Below are 18,294 nucleotides of genomic sequence, written 5' to 3' on the forward strand. Positions count from 1 at the left end.
ACTCCTGCTGCCCCAGCACTTGCTTAATTCAACAAATAATAGGTCATATGGAAAAAGACCTTATTTTCAAAGGATAGCTGTGAAACTGAAGGGTTGTTTCAGGCCTAATTCATCCCTTTTTACTTCTGGCTGGAGAAAGTTAAGTGTAAACTTCTCTCCCTTCTTTCATGCCCTGTGGGCTGAGGAGCATCTGCAACATCTGCATGTACCTTGAAAAAGGGAACAGCAGCATGCTGCATGACCCACTGTGACCCCTGGGCAAAAACATGGATCCCCAAGGCCGAGAGGCACACTGCACACTTTCCCCCCAGGGATAAGAGAGGATAATGCCTGTGGAACAATGGAAGGCAGCCCCATAAGGAATGAGTTTTCTGTCTTCCCCCTTGGGGTTTTCAAGGTCTAGATGTTACCTTGGGCCAGTGACTGCAGAACCAAAAGTCTGTTAGTAAATACTGAGGTGCCACTGTGAGTGAACAGGGCTCACACAGCTGGTGTGATCTTGCTCCCACTTGCTCTGGCAAATTCCTTTCATCCTTATATTGTTTCCTTGAAAACATGCAAGATGGGAAAGTAGTCATCTGTGGGTTGTAGGACATAAACGTATAGGTGTAGGACATGGGTTTCTGTTACTTCTGGAATTCCTTCTTTCTTCTGAAGTTAACTCTGAATCTCCTTGAGGACATAATAAAAATGCAAATAAAACCTGTCTTTTTCTTACACAAGCAGGAGTATGTTCAGTTCGGTGATAGTTAATGTTGGGTTCCTGAGTTAATAATGATTTGATATATGTTCTTTCCAAAAAAAGACCGTTTATTTTCAGATGTAAAGCTAAAGTGTAGGAAGACTTCCTACACTAAAGTCACACTGCCTCAGAAGGCAAACCATCTCTCTGATACGTCAATGGTTTTATTTGGAGCTGCACCATATTGGAACCCCTGGGCATACTAGGCTAAATCCATTCTATTTTTACAGGATTTGGATATGACGAATTCTAAACATGTTGCAGAGCCAAACTGACATATTGTTAAAACCCCAAACCAAACAACAGCAAAAATCCAACCACAATAAAGGATCTGGATTTCTGATGGGAGGTGTCAAATGGATAGAACTTAGTTGCAACAACTTGTGTCACTAGGCTAGCAGAAAATTACTCAATACAATTAAAGATTTTCAGTCACAGATATGAACTCCAGCACTACTATTAAGGAACCTCCCTGAGGCATCTTATTAGATCTGATGTATTCTGTGTATTTTTGGGAAATAAGTACTGAATCAGGTGAGAGGCAAAGCCTTTAAATAACCATACACATTTAAAGGGTCAAAAAAACACTTGAAAAATATCTTTGGGAAAAGAAACAAAATCCTTTGAAGTGGAGGCAAGTTGGATTTCAGAATGAACCAGCTTCACAGAAACAGACACCTGCTTAATTAGAGGATGAATGAGAAATCCTTAAACTTGAAAGGCTTTTATGAGGCAGCACTTCAGAGAACAAGCATTCCTCTAGGATCGGCAGAGAAGAGCTGTTGGCTATTATCTTTGGAGCTAGGTAAAAAATGAATATATATTAGCAAAACAAACTCTCAATAGATGGTGAGATGAGCCGTATGTAATTCCCAGACCTCAAATAGGAAGCATTTTGAAAGAATCAAGGAAACCTGGAATCATGGGTGCTTTAGGAGGCAACACTCATATAAAAATGGAATCAGAAAACAAAATGAGTAAGAAAAAAATAGGTAGGTAGATGGCAGGTACACCATCATTTAAAACCAAGAAAGGAATATTTTTTTCACAATACTATTGAGTTTTCATTCAACACATTCAGAAATACTAGAGGAGGAGCTCCTAAATACTACCAAAACAGAAAACAAAACAGCCAACGTCTTTCCCAACTTTTAAACAGGAAAAAAGCAGCTGTTTTGACACAGAAGGGAAGGGAAGCTCATGAGAAGTAGCTTTAACAATGCTTTTAAGAGCAAAGGTCTCTGCTGTGTCTGTTCAGTAAATGGCAGAGAAACAACCACAATAATCAGCATCTGACAAAATAATACTGGATCAGGGTTTTTTCCCCCTCAAAAGAAGAGAAACTGCAAAGTTCCTAACTGACAAGTGATGAAACCAAGCTAACAGCAGGGCGTTTCCTTTTTTCTAGTAAACTGGCCTGTATGAAGACAGAGAAGTAAAGGGATCCTAATCAAAACCAAGGGCAAGGCTTTTAATTTGGCACAGAGTTACTGCAAGACCTCAGTCACTGGGGAACTCAGACCTGATTGTTTATGTAGGAATGGAAGTTTGATGGAAAAAGTCATACCTGTTGTGTGGAGGCATGCTGGCATTTACCCAGGAGACTGCTGCAAGTATTGTCTCTCTTCAATAATATTAAGAGCTCCCAGAAGAGCAGGTAGGCACCTTTACATCTCACTGTATTTATTGCAAGAAAGAAAAGAACGGCAAGAAAGTTACGTGCTGCAGAAACCTTTCTTTAACAGACTATGACCAAAATATTAAGAATTCCTTGGCAGTTCTCAAGGTCTGCATCCTTTATTCAAAGCATCATCTGAACAGATTAAAATAATTTTTATTTAAGATTTTATCAGCTTTGTAACTTACAACAAAGATGATGAAAAATATGCAGAAAAAAATACAAAAATTCTAATAGACAACAATTTCCTGCTGTGGTTTATTTATTTTTATTCCCATTCATAGTTTACTGTCCTTTACAAAACACAGTTTCCTTTAACTTTTTAAAGTTGCCTTGTTCTTCTTTTAAGACATTGTTTTCAGACTGCTTTTTAAAATAACCTTTATTATATTCAGTGCTGAAAACAAATTGAAGAAAATTGACAAATTTATTCAATAAAAATATAAGCAGATATACTGCAAATAAAACATGCTTGAGAAATAGAAATAATTGTTAGAACTTGAACACAGCTTAGGGCAAAACGAATCTATTGTGAAACTTAAAATACCCAGGATGCAACTAATGTAAAATACAAATGTAAGTGGCCTAATAATTCCTGTAAAATAAAATGAACTAAAAAACACTAGGAGGCCGTAATCTAATTATTTAAAAAACTAAATGACAAAGCACATATTTTACCAGAATTTCTACCCAGTGTAGTGTAAACATTCGATATTAGTTCTGATATCAAAGTACAGTAAATGGTTGTATGATGCAAGGTTTAGCATAGTGTAATGGCTTCATTTTTATTGGAATACTGCCCCATATAATAAGTGAGATACAATAAACATTTTATAAAGTATTGCTGCTACCTTAGCCTGCTCCCATATCCAACTGCAGTATTTGGGGAGTAGGTTTCAACTCTGTTGTTCATCCCTAATGCAAAACCTCAAATAATTCAAATATTTCAGTCTTCTCGTTTTTCAAGACCACCATTAAATGTCTTAGTGCTTTCTTCACTGCTTTGTGGACATGTCGACAACTTTTGCCTATAAACTTTTTGTCATCTTTAAGCCACAAACTAGCTTTTCTCAAGTCCCAAAAAAGAGCCAAAGGGTAGACATCCTCTTTCACGACAAGCAGACCAACCCTGGCACTGTTACCACACCATGCACCAGGAAGGGCCCTGCTCAGGGGAATCCATGTCTTTGTGAGGCCCAACATTCTGGTTTGGTTTCCAAGCTGGATGCTTACCATAACATGAAATAAAAATAAAAAAAAGCCTTCTTTTTGTTTCTGCTTTGGAGAAAATTTCATTTTTTCTCCATAAAAGAACATCAGGCTACAGTAGCTCATGAATTTAACACTGCGAATCTAAACACTCACAGGTAATTTTATCAGAAACTGAATGCAATATACAGCTGAAGCAGAATATGGCTGCTTGCCTTCTCTGCTGCTTAAGCTTCTCTGCAAACATCAAAGTGATCATCTCTTCTCTCCACTGAGTCTCAATTAGGTTTTTGAGGCCAGTTTAAGACCTGGATCCTATGTTTTAACACGAAACAGAAAAATCCAACTTCATCTGCCTCAAGGCCTGATCTGTATCAGCAAATCTTCTCTGAGAAAGATTTTCTACCCTAGGAGATAGTCACAGTATGAATATCTCCTTGTAGGCCCATATCATACCACCTGCTTCTGGAAGAGGCCCCATCCGTGCCCCTGGAAAGGGAAAATGCCAGAAGACTCACGGCATCCCATGTGTTACAGATATTTTTTCAGGCATCAAGATACTATCTGATCAGTGGTCCATGATTGGATACTGGCATTCTTCTTAGAAAGTTTTTTTCAGATCTTTTTTTTAGAAAGATCAAATGATCTTCCTCAATATACTGTGCAGTTAAATAGAAAATTAGTATCTAGAAGCTTACTTAGGAGCTTGTGGTTTCATTTCCCCAACTTTAACACAGTATCCTTGACACTCCAGCATAGAAATGCTTTTTAGTCTCTGATTAGTAAAACTTCCTAACTGTATTTGCATATACAGATATGCGAAACTTACACTAGTATCTATATTCTTCATGTCTTATTGCTTTCCTTTTTTTATTACTGAATAGGCCAGGCAACAAATCTGGGATACTGTACTCAATTATGAGAAACAGGTACCTGACTATTTCCATTTTAAATGCATTAAAATTGCCAGTACCTATTCTAGGTACAATGGGCTAAAAGCCTAGCCTAGCTCATGAACCCAGAAGACACAAAAACATGTTTTTGTATTCCACTGAAAAGTAATTTTTACAACTATGCATTTGCAAGGAGTTCACAAAACTAGCAACACATTTATTTTTCAAATTAAATGTCCATAGCCTGTAGAATAATTCAAACAGGTGCTAATTAGGTGTACAGAAAGGCCACTGAGGATAATTTATATATCTCCCTGCAACAGGAAAAACCTGAATAAATGTTAATTGCTTATATTATGCATTGAATGATTTTTAGGATGGCACTAAATTAGTTGCAAATATTATAATTACAAAGTACTGGGTAATTTACTAAAGATTAATTGAAATGATTAAGTGCAAACTGCATAATTTTGCAAGGTAGTATTAATGTTTTCTGCACAGAAATAAAAAAAAAAACAAAACAGCCACCCCATGGTTTTTACTGGCTATTTAATGAGGTACTTTATGCACCTCATGAAAGCATCAGTGGCCTCTCTTTTGTGAGCCCTTCCCTTGAAAAGGGATTACATTATTTTAATGGAGGGAAATCACTGCAATGTTGGTATTAACCTGACGGTCTAAACCAGTCTATTTTAAGGACTGAATCTGATCTCAATGACATGGGAGCAACCCAAAAACACTGCTTCACTGTGTCCAGCAGCCTTCTCTGAAAGCTGCAGCAACAATGGCTATTTACTGAAAAAGAATGTAAGCAACTGCACATGCAGTCTGAATGCCTACCTCAGAACCAGCAAAAGGAGGCCCACTTTAAGTAAGATACTTGGAGATTTCACTATGCAGCAATAGTTTCAGTTCACTTTCCTGAATTCAGTGGACCAGCCTCTTCATATTGTCTGTCTTCATATTGTGCTGTACAGAAGTGGAAGGGGATGGTGATTAATCTGGAGAAGGGAGAGGGCCTTGAAAAATTGTTCTGGTCCAGGAGGGATTTCTTACCTAGGAATATTCTCTGTTTTAAATGTGTGATACTATTCTGAGTTTACGATCTACTTATTACAATCTCTTGACCAGTATTTATTTTTTGAGTGGCTTAATATTTAATACAATTAAAATGTAGTTCTTTAGAGTGTGACAGTAGAAACCAGAATTCAGTACTAGGAATAATTCTGGACTTCTGAGGCTATGGGAAGAAGACATTATCATGTTCTTTTTGACATGCCACAGCTATAATCATGACACTGAGTGCAAGACCTTTCACTTTTTGTTAACACACATACTGTGTGTCCTTACAAGAAGCACTAAGATATTGAATGCTGTAAATGAAAATTACTCTCCCATGTTTTTGGCTGGTTGTAACATTAAGCACTTAATGATGCTGTGATGCTCAATGTGCAGGATACATTTTAGGGAATGTATCTCCTATTTCTACAGACCTAAAAAGAGACATGAGGAAAGCATGTGTATCAATGAACTCCCACTTAAAAAATGGGTAGACTATGGATTTTGGATACAAGGCTGACATTCCCTTGCCATTGTGCTAGATATGAAATTTTGAAAGTATTTTTCAGCTAAATCTTAAAATCTGTTTAATGTGAAGAGTCTAGTTCAGTAACATAGAGACTTTCTGGATTTCTGTCTTACTTATTATGTCACTTTAGTATGTTTCAGCTCCTTTCACATGAACAGATAGATCTCCCTTAAACCCAATCATGTCTAACACTAACAAAGAATGGCTCAGTAAATTAGGCAAAAAGGCTCATCTAACATTAATATGAAGTCTGTGCATAACATCCATTTGGACAATATTGAGAAGACCAATACTGGATTAGAGAGTCAAAATTCTGATACACTTTCCAGTCTTGGTGAAAGTAGGAATCCATTAAATAAAGATCTGATCTAAAAGATCAAAGAGATGTGAATTTCATAGCCAGATACCCATGCACAGAGCCTCTGAAATCAATGCAGCTGGACATCATCATTTGTGTTGCCCTTATCAAGCTCAGACAGATATTTGTACCTTGAAAGGTTCATCACCGAGTGAGAGATCAGAATCACAGCTCCTTATCCAATGACCTGGCACACTGGAAGACAGGGCTTAACCCTGGCAATACACAAGCCAGAATAAAGTGCAAGGTTGCAAATGAGAGGCCAGACTCTGTAGAACATCTACATTGCAAACAAAGTGCAATTCATAGCAGGTGTTTGTAAAGTTGCCTAAAAATGCAGTCTAGATTCTCTGCTGCTCTTTGCCTGGCCAGTCTCCATGCGCTTACTTGGAGAGGTGTAAAAGAGCTGTGGGAAAATGAGCTGGGAGCACCTGGCTCAGGAAAGGCAGCTGGAGGTTGCCAAGCATTGGCACACTGCAGCCACACCTGCCTTTGTCCACATGCCTCCATGAGGAAGGGGACTAGTGACACATGAACCTGGTGTAAGAGGGAGCCCAAAGAGCAGTGAAACACTAAGAATGGATTGTATACCCATGGCCATTTTGCCTTACTTGGTAAAAAGCCTGCATCACTATCAAAAGAAAATTACAGATTGATTTTACTCACAAACATACAACAGCAGTTACTTTCCAACAAGCATTCACAAATGCTGGCGGAGCAAAGTATTAAAAGAAATTCTTAGCAAAACAATAAACATTCAAAAAGCAGTGGCTAAATACAATTCATCACTGTTAGGCAAAGCTACAGTGATGCTCTTAGACTGGTGCCTTATTTTACACTGAGATTACACAGAGAAGTTCAAAAGTATTTTGAATTTAGACCTTTGTAATTACATCATAATTACAGTGTCCTGGATAACGAAGTAAGATTTTAATCTGAAAAGACATACTGCTTTTATCTAACACAGCCATTTGTTTTTGCCTTTGCTTATACAGATTTGTAGTTTGATGGAAAATACTTTATAAAATATGTAAATGCAACTGATCCTGAGGGAAAAAAAAAAAATAAAATCCTAAGCCATCAGTAAAACATCCTGCATTGCCCTTTAGAGCTGCACCATTTCTGATGCACATTATGAATATATTTCATGCTGGTTTGACCAGTTATACTCTTACAGTGGAAAAATATATTAGCATGAAATGTATTAATAAGTGTGGAGTCTTCTGCAGTTTCTTCCCTTGTTCTGTAGAAATTTTTGTCTATTCAAATACTGATTGAATCAAATGAAATTACTTGACTGTACCTCACCCCACAGTTTGAACTTGTTCTAGTTTTTTTACAGGAACTTTAAGTTATCTTGTTTAGTCTGAGAAATGAATGCTACACCATACAAATAGTTGTTGACCAAACCCAAAATTCAAACACGCAATTTTTGAGAAGTTTTTGTTTAGCAAGATTATGATACTTAGCAACATGAAAAAATCCCCTGGGTGAGCTTTTCTATACACGCCTACCGCAGGACTTCTGCAATTTCCTTTGCTACAGCTGAATACTAAGCTAGCAGGATCACTGTTCCCAGCTAAAAGCACAAAACCTAAGACCTCAAAAAAAACACTTAAGTCTGGGTATTCATGTTCTCTCTCTGCAGGTGAGAACAATTGAAAATTCCAAACTGCAAAGCCGAAATCTGGCAGTGTCAGAGCCCAGCCCTGAGACCTTGGCTCTATCCATAGGAATTCTGAAAAAGACTTAACTTTGCAAACATGGATGTGTTTGCCTAAATGATGACTGAGCATCACAAGTGTGAGAATGCTATATTAGGGGTCAGATTCACAAGCAACAAATGTGAATTGCTTCAGTGAAGCCACAGTGACTGGTATTATCTGAGGAGCTGGTGGAAGTATTAGCACCTGATGTACATTTCCTCTCTTAACAGCAGCCATCACAACTGATCCCTTAAGACTGAAATGAATTATGCCCTCTCACTGTATGAATTACATAACTTGCAGATCTCCTCAGGTAAAAGTCCACTTTTTGCAAAGGGGAGTAAAAATGGATACAAGAGGTGCCATTTCTAATTCAGGTTCAATAGACTGGTGCTGCTCCCAAACCCTGGAAAACATCCTTTTTTGCGCTTTTGGGAAAGCTGATTTTCACTGATAAGATTGAAAAGTATTCCTTAGTGGTATTAGTTCAAATATGAAATACTTCATGGTAGTATATTTTCCATTTTATGTCCTCACTTCAACAATCAAATTGATTCATCTTTCAGAAAACTTACATTGCCACTTTAGAGACTCCTTTGCAGCTGGGTGTGTCAATGGTTCTGATTATATATTTATGCCTGTAAATATGATCTAAGAGCCCAAATTAAAAACAAAACTCAAGCCCCACCTCTGCAAGCTTAATTAGACATGTTCACTAATACTATCTGAAAACATACCAGTATATGCTTGTTCTGTATCACTGCCACTTTCTGTATAATGACATCCAGTAGTAACACTGGCACACGGTGCTTTCTCTGAGCCAGGCTGTCTTTTATAATCAAAGTTGCTGATAAAATGCCTGAAGTTGTTCAGTAAGATACAGGATTCTTCTTTGGAGTTATATCAGTGGCTGTGTAACTCCTAAGTATCAAAGAGATGTTTTACAAAAAGGCAAGTGTTTTACATTAAATCTTATAAAACTGTACATAATAATGAAAATGGCCATGAAACTGTTCTAGTAGTTATGAAAGATAGTAAATATAACAATTCTAATGTTTCATATATTTATCATATTAAACACTGTATTCATACAGTTGTGTTTGTATATATGTATTCAATGGCACTGTAAACAGCTTTGGAAAATGCACGTTAACTCTTAACCCGCTAGAAGTTATTATAGTACTTTTTCACCCGAAAAGTTAAAACAGATTAAAAAAGAAATAGCATTGAACTATAATGCACATTTTGACATTTTCTAGGGTAGCAATCAAGATGATACATAACAGAGAATGTTCCAAATTTCAGATTGCTTTACATTTACATCTACTATGATAGAAAATTTTAAACATTAATTGTAATTAAATAATACACAGTCTATGAAACAGTTGATTTCAGAAACTGACAGTGCACAGGATCCAGTTAGAGTCTAATGGCAGTTCACTATAATTTAGATCTCTGGGACCTTTGTGGAATATTTAAGTCAGTTTCTCTTTAACATCAGATGGGCAAAGTAACTTTGAACAGAATTATCTTTTTTTCTCTGTACAGAGCTGCATTCAACTGGATAAAACATTATTATGTTTATTTATGTTTCCTGTTGCTGGACATTCATCCAATAAGCCTTGAGCATATGCTTAAGCATCTGGTAATGGCATTTTGTGGGGCAGGGAAAATCACTATCTATATCCCTCAGAAAAACAAAGTGTTTCTAATTTTTTCCATAGTTAAGGCAACTATACTGATATATTAGACACACCATATGCTTTTATGTTGCTTCCTACAATCTAAACAGTAAGAGTGAAAAGAAGTTTCAAACATGCTTTGATCTTCTTGACCACTTAGGAATTTCATCAAGCTGGTAGAGAATACTTCACTTTAACATGGTTTACAACTGTAGACATGGTTAGCTGTTCACTAGAAAAATAAAGTATGTATTGACTTGACTTTGAAGACTGACCATTCATATAATTTATCAGAAAAATTAAACAAACAAAACCAGCCAGTCAGATTCCAGTGAATGAAATAAAGAAAACCAATAACACACACAAATACAATTTCTGTGTTTTCAATTACTTCTACCCCATAACTTAAGCTATTCAGAACCTTGTCATCATTCCCTCTTTATCCTGGGTGGGCTTTGTCAAAGTCTATCTTCAGATACTGCAAGTGATGACACTTGGTATCTGCCAACTCTGGCATATTGTTTAATATTTATTTTAACATATCACATAAACTAGAGAGCCATGTACATTTGTTTTGGGGTGGGTAAGGCTGTAGGTACAAATGACAGCGATGCTGGCGCAGCGGCTGCAAGGCAAGGCAGCTACAGTGGCCAATGCCACAGAACTGCCAGTGCTGTTGCAATGAGAAGCCAGGAACTTGGGGCTGGATTGCTCCCATTTCTAGTTACACTGTGTTTAGAGGATGACTTGACAGTGCTTGTGGTGGTTGCGGTGTCAATCTTTTTCACAGTTGGTTTTGGTTCATTTCTGTTTTCTGGATGGGTTTTCTTGTCCTTGAATATATCTGAAAACAGGAAAGTAAACATAAGATTAATCACAGATCTTTTAAATATTGGCTTTAAATTCTGTCTGTTGCAGGAACATGTTGTACACTAGTCAGAATAACTGATCTATGTATGGAGAGAGAGGGGGGGCACTTAATGTTTTAGTTGGACCCAGTATGGCCACTGGGTCCTCAGCAGCCACTGTTTGCTCAACAAGTCATAGAGTTGTCAGGGTTGGAAGGGGACTCTGTAGATCATCTAGTCCAACCCCCTGCAAGAGCAGGATCACCTACAGTAGATCCCATGGGAACATGTCCAGATGGGGTTTTAATGTTTCCAGAGAAGGAGACTTCACAACCTCTCTGGTCAGCCTGTCCCACTGCTCTGTTACTCTCACAGTAAAGAAGTTTATCCTTATGCTTATTGAAGCTCCTGTGCTCCAGCTTGTGCCTGTTGCCTCTTGTCCTGTCACTGGACAATGCTGAAAAGAGGCTAGACCCATCCTCCTCACACACCCCTTTAGATATTTGTGTTGATTACAGGGCTGGACCCACTACCGACCCCTAGTGGGACCCCACTAGACCCAGGTCTCCAACTAGACTCTGCTCCACTTACCACAACTCTCTGAGCTCTGTCCTTGAGCCAATTCCCAATCCACCTCACTGCCCTGTCATCCAATCCACACTTCCTGAGCTTGGCTGTGAGGATGTTGTGGGAGATGGTGTTGAAAGCCTTGCTGAAGTCAAGGTAGGTAACATCCACCAGTCTCCCCTCGTCTATCCATCCAGTTAAGCCATCGTGGAAGGCTATCAGATTGGTCAAGCAGGACCTCCCCTTGGTGAATCCATACTGACTACTCCTGATGACCCTCTTTTCCTCAATATGCTTTGGGATGGCACCAAGTACAAGCTGTTCTATCACCTTTCATGGGGTGTAGGTGAGGCTGACTGGTCCATAGTTACTTGGGTCCTCTGTCTTGCTCTTTTTGAAGTCTGGACTGACTGGCTTTCCTCCAGTCCTCAGGCACCTCTCCTGTTCTCCAGGACTTTTCAAAGATGATGGCAATGACTTCTAGCAATGAATTCTGACAGCTTCCTCAGCTCTCATGGGTGCATCCCATTGGGGCCCATGGATTTGTGGATGTGCAGTTTACTTATTTGGTCTCTAACCCAATCCACTTCAACTAAGGCAAAGTCTTTCTTTCACCAGATCTCCTCTGTGGTCTCAAAGGTCTGGGACTCCTGAGGGCTGGCCTTAGCAGTAAAGACCAAGGCAAATAAGGCATTCAGTAACTCTTCCTTCTCTGTATCTCCATCACCAGGGCACCCACTTAATTCAGCAACGGGCCCACATTTCTTCTAGACTTCCTTTTGCCTCCCATGTACTTAGAGAAGCCTTTCTTCTTGTCCTTGACCTCCCTTGCCAGGTTTAATTCTAAGGAGGCCTTAGCTTTCCTTGTTGCATCCCTACATTCTCTGAAAAGAAGTCTTCTCTGACTGCCCTGCTCTACTTGTAGCCACAGCCTGGACAGAATAACGGGTTATAGAATAATTATAGAACTACAGAATAATAAGAGTAATTCTGCAATGCAGTGGCTGATCTCAGAACCTGGTTTTCTGTCACAAAATGCACCTTCAGTTTCACCTGGGATGGGAACTGGCTCATGCTTTAAAACACGATGTTAGAATTGAGTGTTTTTCTAACATGCCCCAGTGAAACACCCATCAAGCTGCCAAGCTGCTGCAGGAGGAGAGTGGAGAAAACACTGACTTAAGGTAACAGTCAACTTCCCAGCTTCTTTTTGCTCTGCCACTACCCTTAACTTTACAGTCACATGGAACTCTTCACATGTCCAGAGAACCTGGCAAGAAAGATTGCTGACACAAGGAAATACAGAGGTGCCTCATATGCCTCATTCATTTTTCTTTTTAAAGTACAGACAGTATCACTGGGGATTTTTTTTCCCTCTAGATGCATTTTGGGGTACTTTGGGGCATCTTTTATGTAAATGGCTAGATCAATAAGAAACTAGCAGTAGTAGTCTTTTGCTGCAAAAATAGGGATTTTTAAAACAAGGAAATTAATTATAAGGGTCTTCAGTTATCATGATATTCCCAAGCTCTTTGCAAGTGTTACTGGGATCATATCACCTTTGAACCCTCTCATTGGCATTGTGGGAGAAAAAAAAATAAATAAACAACACTATTTAATCTGGTGATGGGATGATGATTTTACAGAGTCAATCTGTAAAAGCATTCCCAAATGGCAAACCCTGGCAAAAACCAAATTCCTACCTGAAAAAATTATAAATAACAATTGTTCAGGGACCAAGATTAGACAATTTGTGATACTAATGAATGCACTCCACATATACAAGAAAGCAAAAGGTATAGATTTGTAATGCAGATTAAATAAGACTAATCTTAAAATAAAAACTCTGAATCACAGAAGCAAGTTCCTGGCAGAAGCTGGAAAGATGGAAAGTATTCCAGAAATATAAATGCAATCTGAGATCATTGTCTGCATGTCAGTAGTTCTTAAGAACCATCAATAAACTTGATAATAAAAATGAGCTATTGCATTGGGAAAGCATACATTGTTCTTTTGCCAGTATAAGCTGTAAAAGAAATGCAATCAATTCCTCCATTTTAATCAAAATATCAACATGAATCCCTGAAGAACTTGTGATTCCTAGACCCGAGTCAAGGGTGATTCTAGAGAAGGGACACTGGCTGGCAAGGTATACAGTGGGAAAAGGGTAGTCTGCATCTGCACTTAAAATTCATTATGGCAAAATGCAGACAAAGCTCCTCTTCAATTCCAGCTTGCAATGGAGCTAACAGAAAGGAGGGAGAGAAATGCCATGCTCTAAATGTTTAGAAAATATCAGTATTCTGAGGACACTTAAAGAAAAATGGACAACCTTCAGACTGTCATTAAAGTAAATTAAGAATAAATCATGGAAATAGGTGTGTTCTGATACTGCCTAGACTCCTTTCCATCATTGTCATTCTCTTCTCGACTGCGGTAAAGGCACTATTTCTCTGCTGCCTCTTTTATCATCCCAGCCTGCTGACTTCAGCTCTCTGGGGCCAGCTGATTAAATTAAGACCTCACTCAGGTAAATCTATTCCCCTCTTTCAGTTGGCCATGTCCAGCATTGTAACTTGATTGGCCTCTATAAATCGGGCAGACTGAAATATATTAATTCGTTTATTTTCTTAATATTGACTTAACAAAAAAAATCTAAGGTAAGATTTAATGCTATCAGAGAGGCTGTTGGTTTTTAAAAGCCTTCCTCTCAGTGACTACTTAATGCACTACATAACAAGCGTTAAATAATACATTAGAAAATTCTGCCTTTATCCTTTCCACACGAAAGACTACATTCTGAATTCTCTCTCTGTCTTTATAGCAGAGTATCTCATGATGCTGTTCATGGCCATTTCTAATTTGGGATTTAATTGTGCAAAATTGGCATTTTAGTTAAAATGCTCTGTTTTCTCTCTTCTTAAAAATAAATAAAACCAGCCTTAGACCTAATTCCATTCAAGATCTTTTTAAATTCTATATTTATTTTCTAAGGCACAAATTTTGGCAGTGGAAAGATGTCGTGTTTTATTCCAGATTCCTCAGAGTTCCTGTTGCTTACTCATTGCAGGGTTTTGGCTGAGAGACTCCAACTTAAATGAGTTTTTCCTTTTAAATCTTTTTCTCAGAGTCAGAGATGGTTATGTTAAACCTACTCCTGACATTCAAAAGGCAAAAAAACAGCAAGTATGCAAAAAAAAAAAAAAAGTGTCAGTGTGAAGACTAGCACAGAAATAAAACTCCAGTCTCAACAAAGCTAACCCCAGATGTTCAATACCCAAGAATCAATTCCCCAGAGTGTGACTTCCTAAAATAAACCGAACCCCACAACTTTTGTTTGTTCTCGTATCTTCTGTGTTTTAAAGGCTTTAGGGTTCACACTTACAAGCTTTCTCCATTGCTAGAAACTTTATTCCCATCATCAGTCCCTCTCTCTTTCCCAGAAATAGAGTGGTTAAAAACTTCGAAGGCTTCAGCTAACCTCAGGCTAACAGAAGTGATGGTCTTTTGGACGCTGCCGTATGAATATTATTCTGCACTGTTTATTTATTCCTGCGTCATGATGGTGATACAGCCACTGTAGCAGCTACTGTCCCTTATGCAGGCTCCCAGAGTGAATATTCAAACCCTGCCAAAAGGATTACTTAGTGAAGGCAGCTGACTGCCAAAGCAGCCTTTGTGAACAGCCTTCTGGGACTCTTGCTGAGGACGAGGTCTGTCGGGGTCAGTGAAGATGGCTCAGAGTCCCTCTAGGCCCCATGATTACTGTGAGTGCAGAGAACAGCTCAGTTAGTCTAGGGGATTGAGTCCACTTCCTCAGCTGAACTTTTATCAGTGGTAACTGCTGTTAAATTCACATTGTGACAACATAAACAAAGCATGTAATGAAAATTACTTGACCTCAATGTTTAGAGCATTTAGGATTATCTTCACCTCAGAGATCTGACCGCAGATTGCAAGGCAGCAACGCGTGTGCTGCTCAGATGGCACTGAACTTCTCATAAATAATTATATGGATCAATACTATTCCTCAGAGGGAGCAGCTAGAATAAAAGGAAGAGCCAAATTGTCACCGTCACCAAATATAGGACCAGGAAACCTCCTCTATTGTGAGGGCTGAGCATGCCTTTCAAACACTTTTGGTGAGTCACACATTAAATCATAGAATCACAGAATGGTTTGGGTTGGCAGGGACAGTTGAAGGTCATCTAGTCCAACTCCTCTGCAGTGAGCAGGGACATCTTCAACTAGATCAGGTTGCTCAAAGCCCCATCCAACCTGACCTTGAATGTTTCCAGGGATGGGGCATCTACCACCTCTCTGAGCAACCTGTGCCACCTTCATTGTAAAAAATGTCTTCCTTTTATCAAGTCTAGATCTATCCTCTTTTAGTTCAAAATCATTACCCCTTGGTCCTATTGCTACAGGCCCTACTAATGTCTATCTCCATCTTTCTTATAGGTCACCTTTAAGTATTGAAAGCTGCAGTAAGCAGCAGGTCCTTGGAACCCTCTTTTCCTCAAGCTGGACAGCTCTGTCAGCCTGCTCGAACCCTCTGATCATTTTTGTGGACCTTCTTTGGACTTGCTTTAGCAGCTCCATGCCTTTTCTGTGCTAAGGACTCCAGAACTGGACACAGCACTGCAGATGGGGTTTCATCAGAGCAGAGGGAGAGAATCACCTCCCTTGACCTGCTGGTCACACTTCTTTTGATGGCAGCGAGGATATGGTTGGCTGTCTGGGCTGCAAGCACACATAGCTGGCTCATGACCAGAAAAGGGCACCTCAATCTTAGCCAGTTATGACACGAAACAAAAGTGTGATTTATTTTTTTTCAGGTTACTACCAGGTTATCTGACACAAGTTCAAGCTATATTGGCACCCTAGCTGTTAATTCCTCCTCTCACACCTAAATGATTTGCAGTTTGCTACTGGTAGGGCTTATCAAAGGTGTAAATATTTCCTGGTGTACTTGCATGCTATTGCTCTCTAATGAACAGCATCAGCAAGGTCTAAATGCTTGTTGAGGTTTCCTGTTTTCCTGCCAAGGGATGAACAAGTTAATCTACATAACAATCCCCTTTACATTTTTGTTCTTCTCATGATGTAACTTGAGCTCAGTCCTTTCTCTGTGATTGCAAATGATCAGTGTGACAGGGACTCTCCCTCTGCACAGATTTGCCGGTGCCACTGAACCCTCCTCATCTCTTGTCTGAATCACGCTCAACACTGTCTCCACTGGGCTGAAGGGTAAATGCTGCTGCTACTGACAGAGGAAAAGAAAGTATTTCTGCAGCAAAGGAAAAAGGCAGAAAGGGAAGGGCAGTTGAATGAACTGATGTCGTGTTGGGGGAAGCTGGGTTAGTTTCCAGGAAGCCTTTTGTTAGGCTGCTCTAGCACCTTCAGACCAATGTTAATAATTATAGCAGCCCAGTTTCTAATGGAGTGGGTCACTGTCAGCACAGAATCCATGCTCATCAATCCACTGTGGCCACAACAAAGCAGAAATTTTGCAAGTTTCCATCAGCTTTACAACATGAGCTGCTTGGGAGAACTTTCAACCCAGCTATTTGGGGAGAGGAGTTGGGGAGGGGAAAGAAGAGATTGTTTATTTCTGCTTTCCCACATTAAGTATATGAAGTAAAATCTGTCCATTTATTCCTAGACTGTCAAGCAACCACTGCACTTTGAAAAGTCAGAATGTCAGCATCTACAACAGTAAATTAATGCCTTGGTCTTGAATGCCTCATCATGGCTGTAATGATATTCCTAATGCAGGTCTAAAGCGAACTGGTCAGTACCTGCATTTACTCTCCTCTTCGTAGCTCAGTTCCTTGATAAATTTCACTTTGATCACAGGCTTGGTTTTGGCTGACAGCTTCATAAGAAAATTTAAGCTAGGTGCAACTTGGTGGAACAGGCTCTTAAATTACAGTAGATGCTGCAGTATTATTATTAGCTTTTTATCACCTCTGGTAGCAAAAGCTGAAATTACTTCTACATATTCAGAAGAGAGAGCTCTGAAATTGCAAAACAATGCTGTCACCATAAAATATACCAAGAATTTCCAAATAGTCTATTATCCTGACATTAAAGCCTGCACTAATTAATTCCAGTTACAGCTGCAGCAGACAAATGGAAACAGGGATGCTGTGGAAATGGGAACGTGAGAACTCCCAAAGTGTGATAAACTCATGATGCAATTCTCCAAATTCTGGAGTCTGTTATTGTCTGCTATATAATGTGAGCCCGTAAAAGGCAGGTGTAATACATCCCTCTTGGAGCCAGAGAAGGGAGTCATTAACAGCTCTGCAGCATCCCATATAGGTACTCTTCTATCCCTTTCTCTTTCAGCCTGCGAATATGGTGTCCATATAAGCCTTTCCCCACACACCTTCTCATAGAAGCTGCACATTAGAAGGAAAAAATCATTAACCTGAAAAAGGAAGAACTACAGGAGCTACAACCAAACAAGTCACTCTCCTCTCTTAACTACCAACTTGCATTAGGTTCAGGCCAGCCTCTCCAGAAGACTCATGGGATAAGATTACAAGGGTTAACTGACGTGTTCCATTTTGGAGCCAACTTCTCTTTTTAAGGAGTATATAACTGAAGAGAAGCTGGCACTGGGACTAGGTTTATCTATGTCCAGTTTTTAATTCTGCATTAAACACTATGATCTTTCGGAGATCATTTCTCCCTGTAGGCCAGTGAGACAGCTACTTTATTTCCAACACATTCTGCACATTCTGGATGTAAACTCTTCAGGCTGAGAAGAACCAAACCCACTCTCCTCAAGAAATAACACTAGCTAGAACTTTTGGGAACTACTGTTAGAAAAAAAAAGTCAAATGCAACAAAGAAAAAAATGCAATCAAGAAAATTCAGGAATGACTGTGAGACAATGTGAGATGTCAGGTGCCTGGAAGCTACACTTACTTAACATGGCAACTACTTCCCCCATTCCCAAGCAATCTTTTGTCTATATACATTTGAATGCAATATATACACAGAGAGAGAGAA

The 18,294-nt window shown here is 39.1% G+C and overlaps 1 protein-coding gene across 1 annotated transcript in view; it reads right to left on the minus strand.

Moving 5' to 3' along the window:
• Window positions 1–2,664: 2,664 nt before the first annotated feature.
• LOC127387877 (glypican-5-like) overlaps window positions 2,665–18,294 on the minus strand; it is a 349,409-nt gene continuing 333,779 nt past the window's right edge. Inside the window, exons 9-10 of the mRNA XM_051626736.1 lie at window positions 8,912–10,700; window positions 2,665–6,683 (exon numbers count right to left, since the gene is read on the minus strand). Coding sequence (XP_051482696.1) covers window positions 10,498–10,700 — 203 coding nt within the window. The 3' untranslated portion in view covers window positions 2,665–6,683; window positions 8,912–10,497. The remainder of the gene's footprint in view (window positions 6,684–8,911; window positions 10,701–18,294) is intronic.

Source organism: Apus apus, chromosome 8, assembly GCF_020740795.1.
Source record: "Apus apus isolate bApuApu2 chromosome 8, bApuApu2.pri.cur, whole genome shotgun sequence".
In the NCBI taxonomy this organism is placed as follows: domain Eukaryota; kingdom Metazoa; phylum Chordata; class Aves; order Apodiformes; family Apodidae; genus Apus; species Apus apus.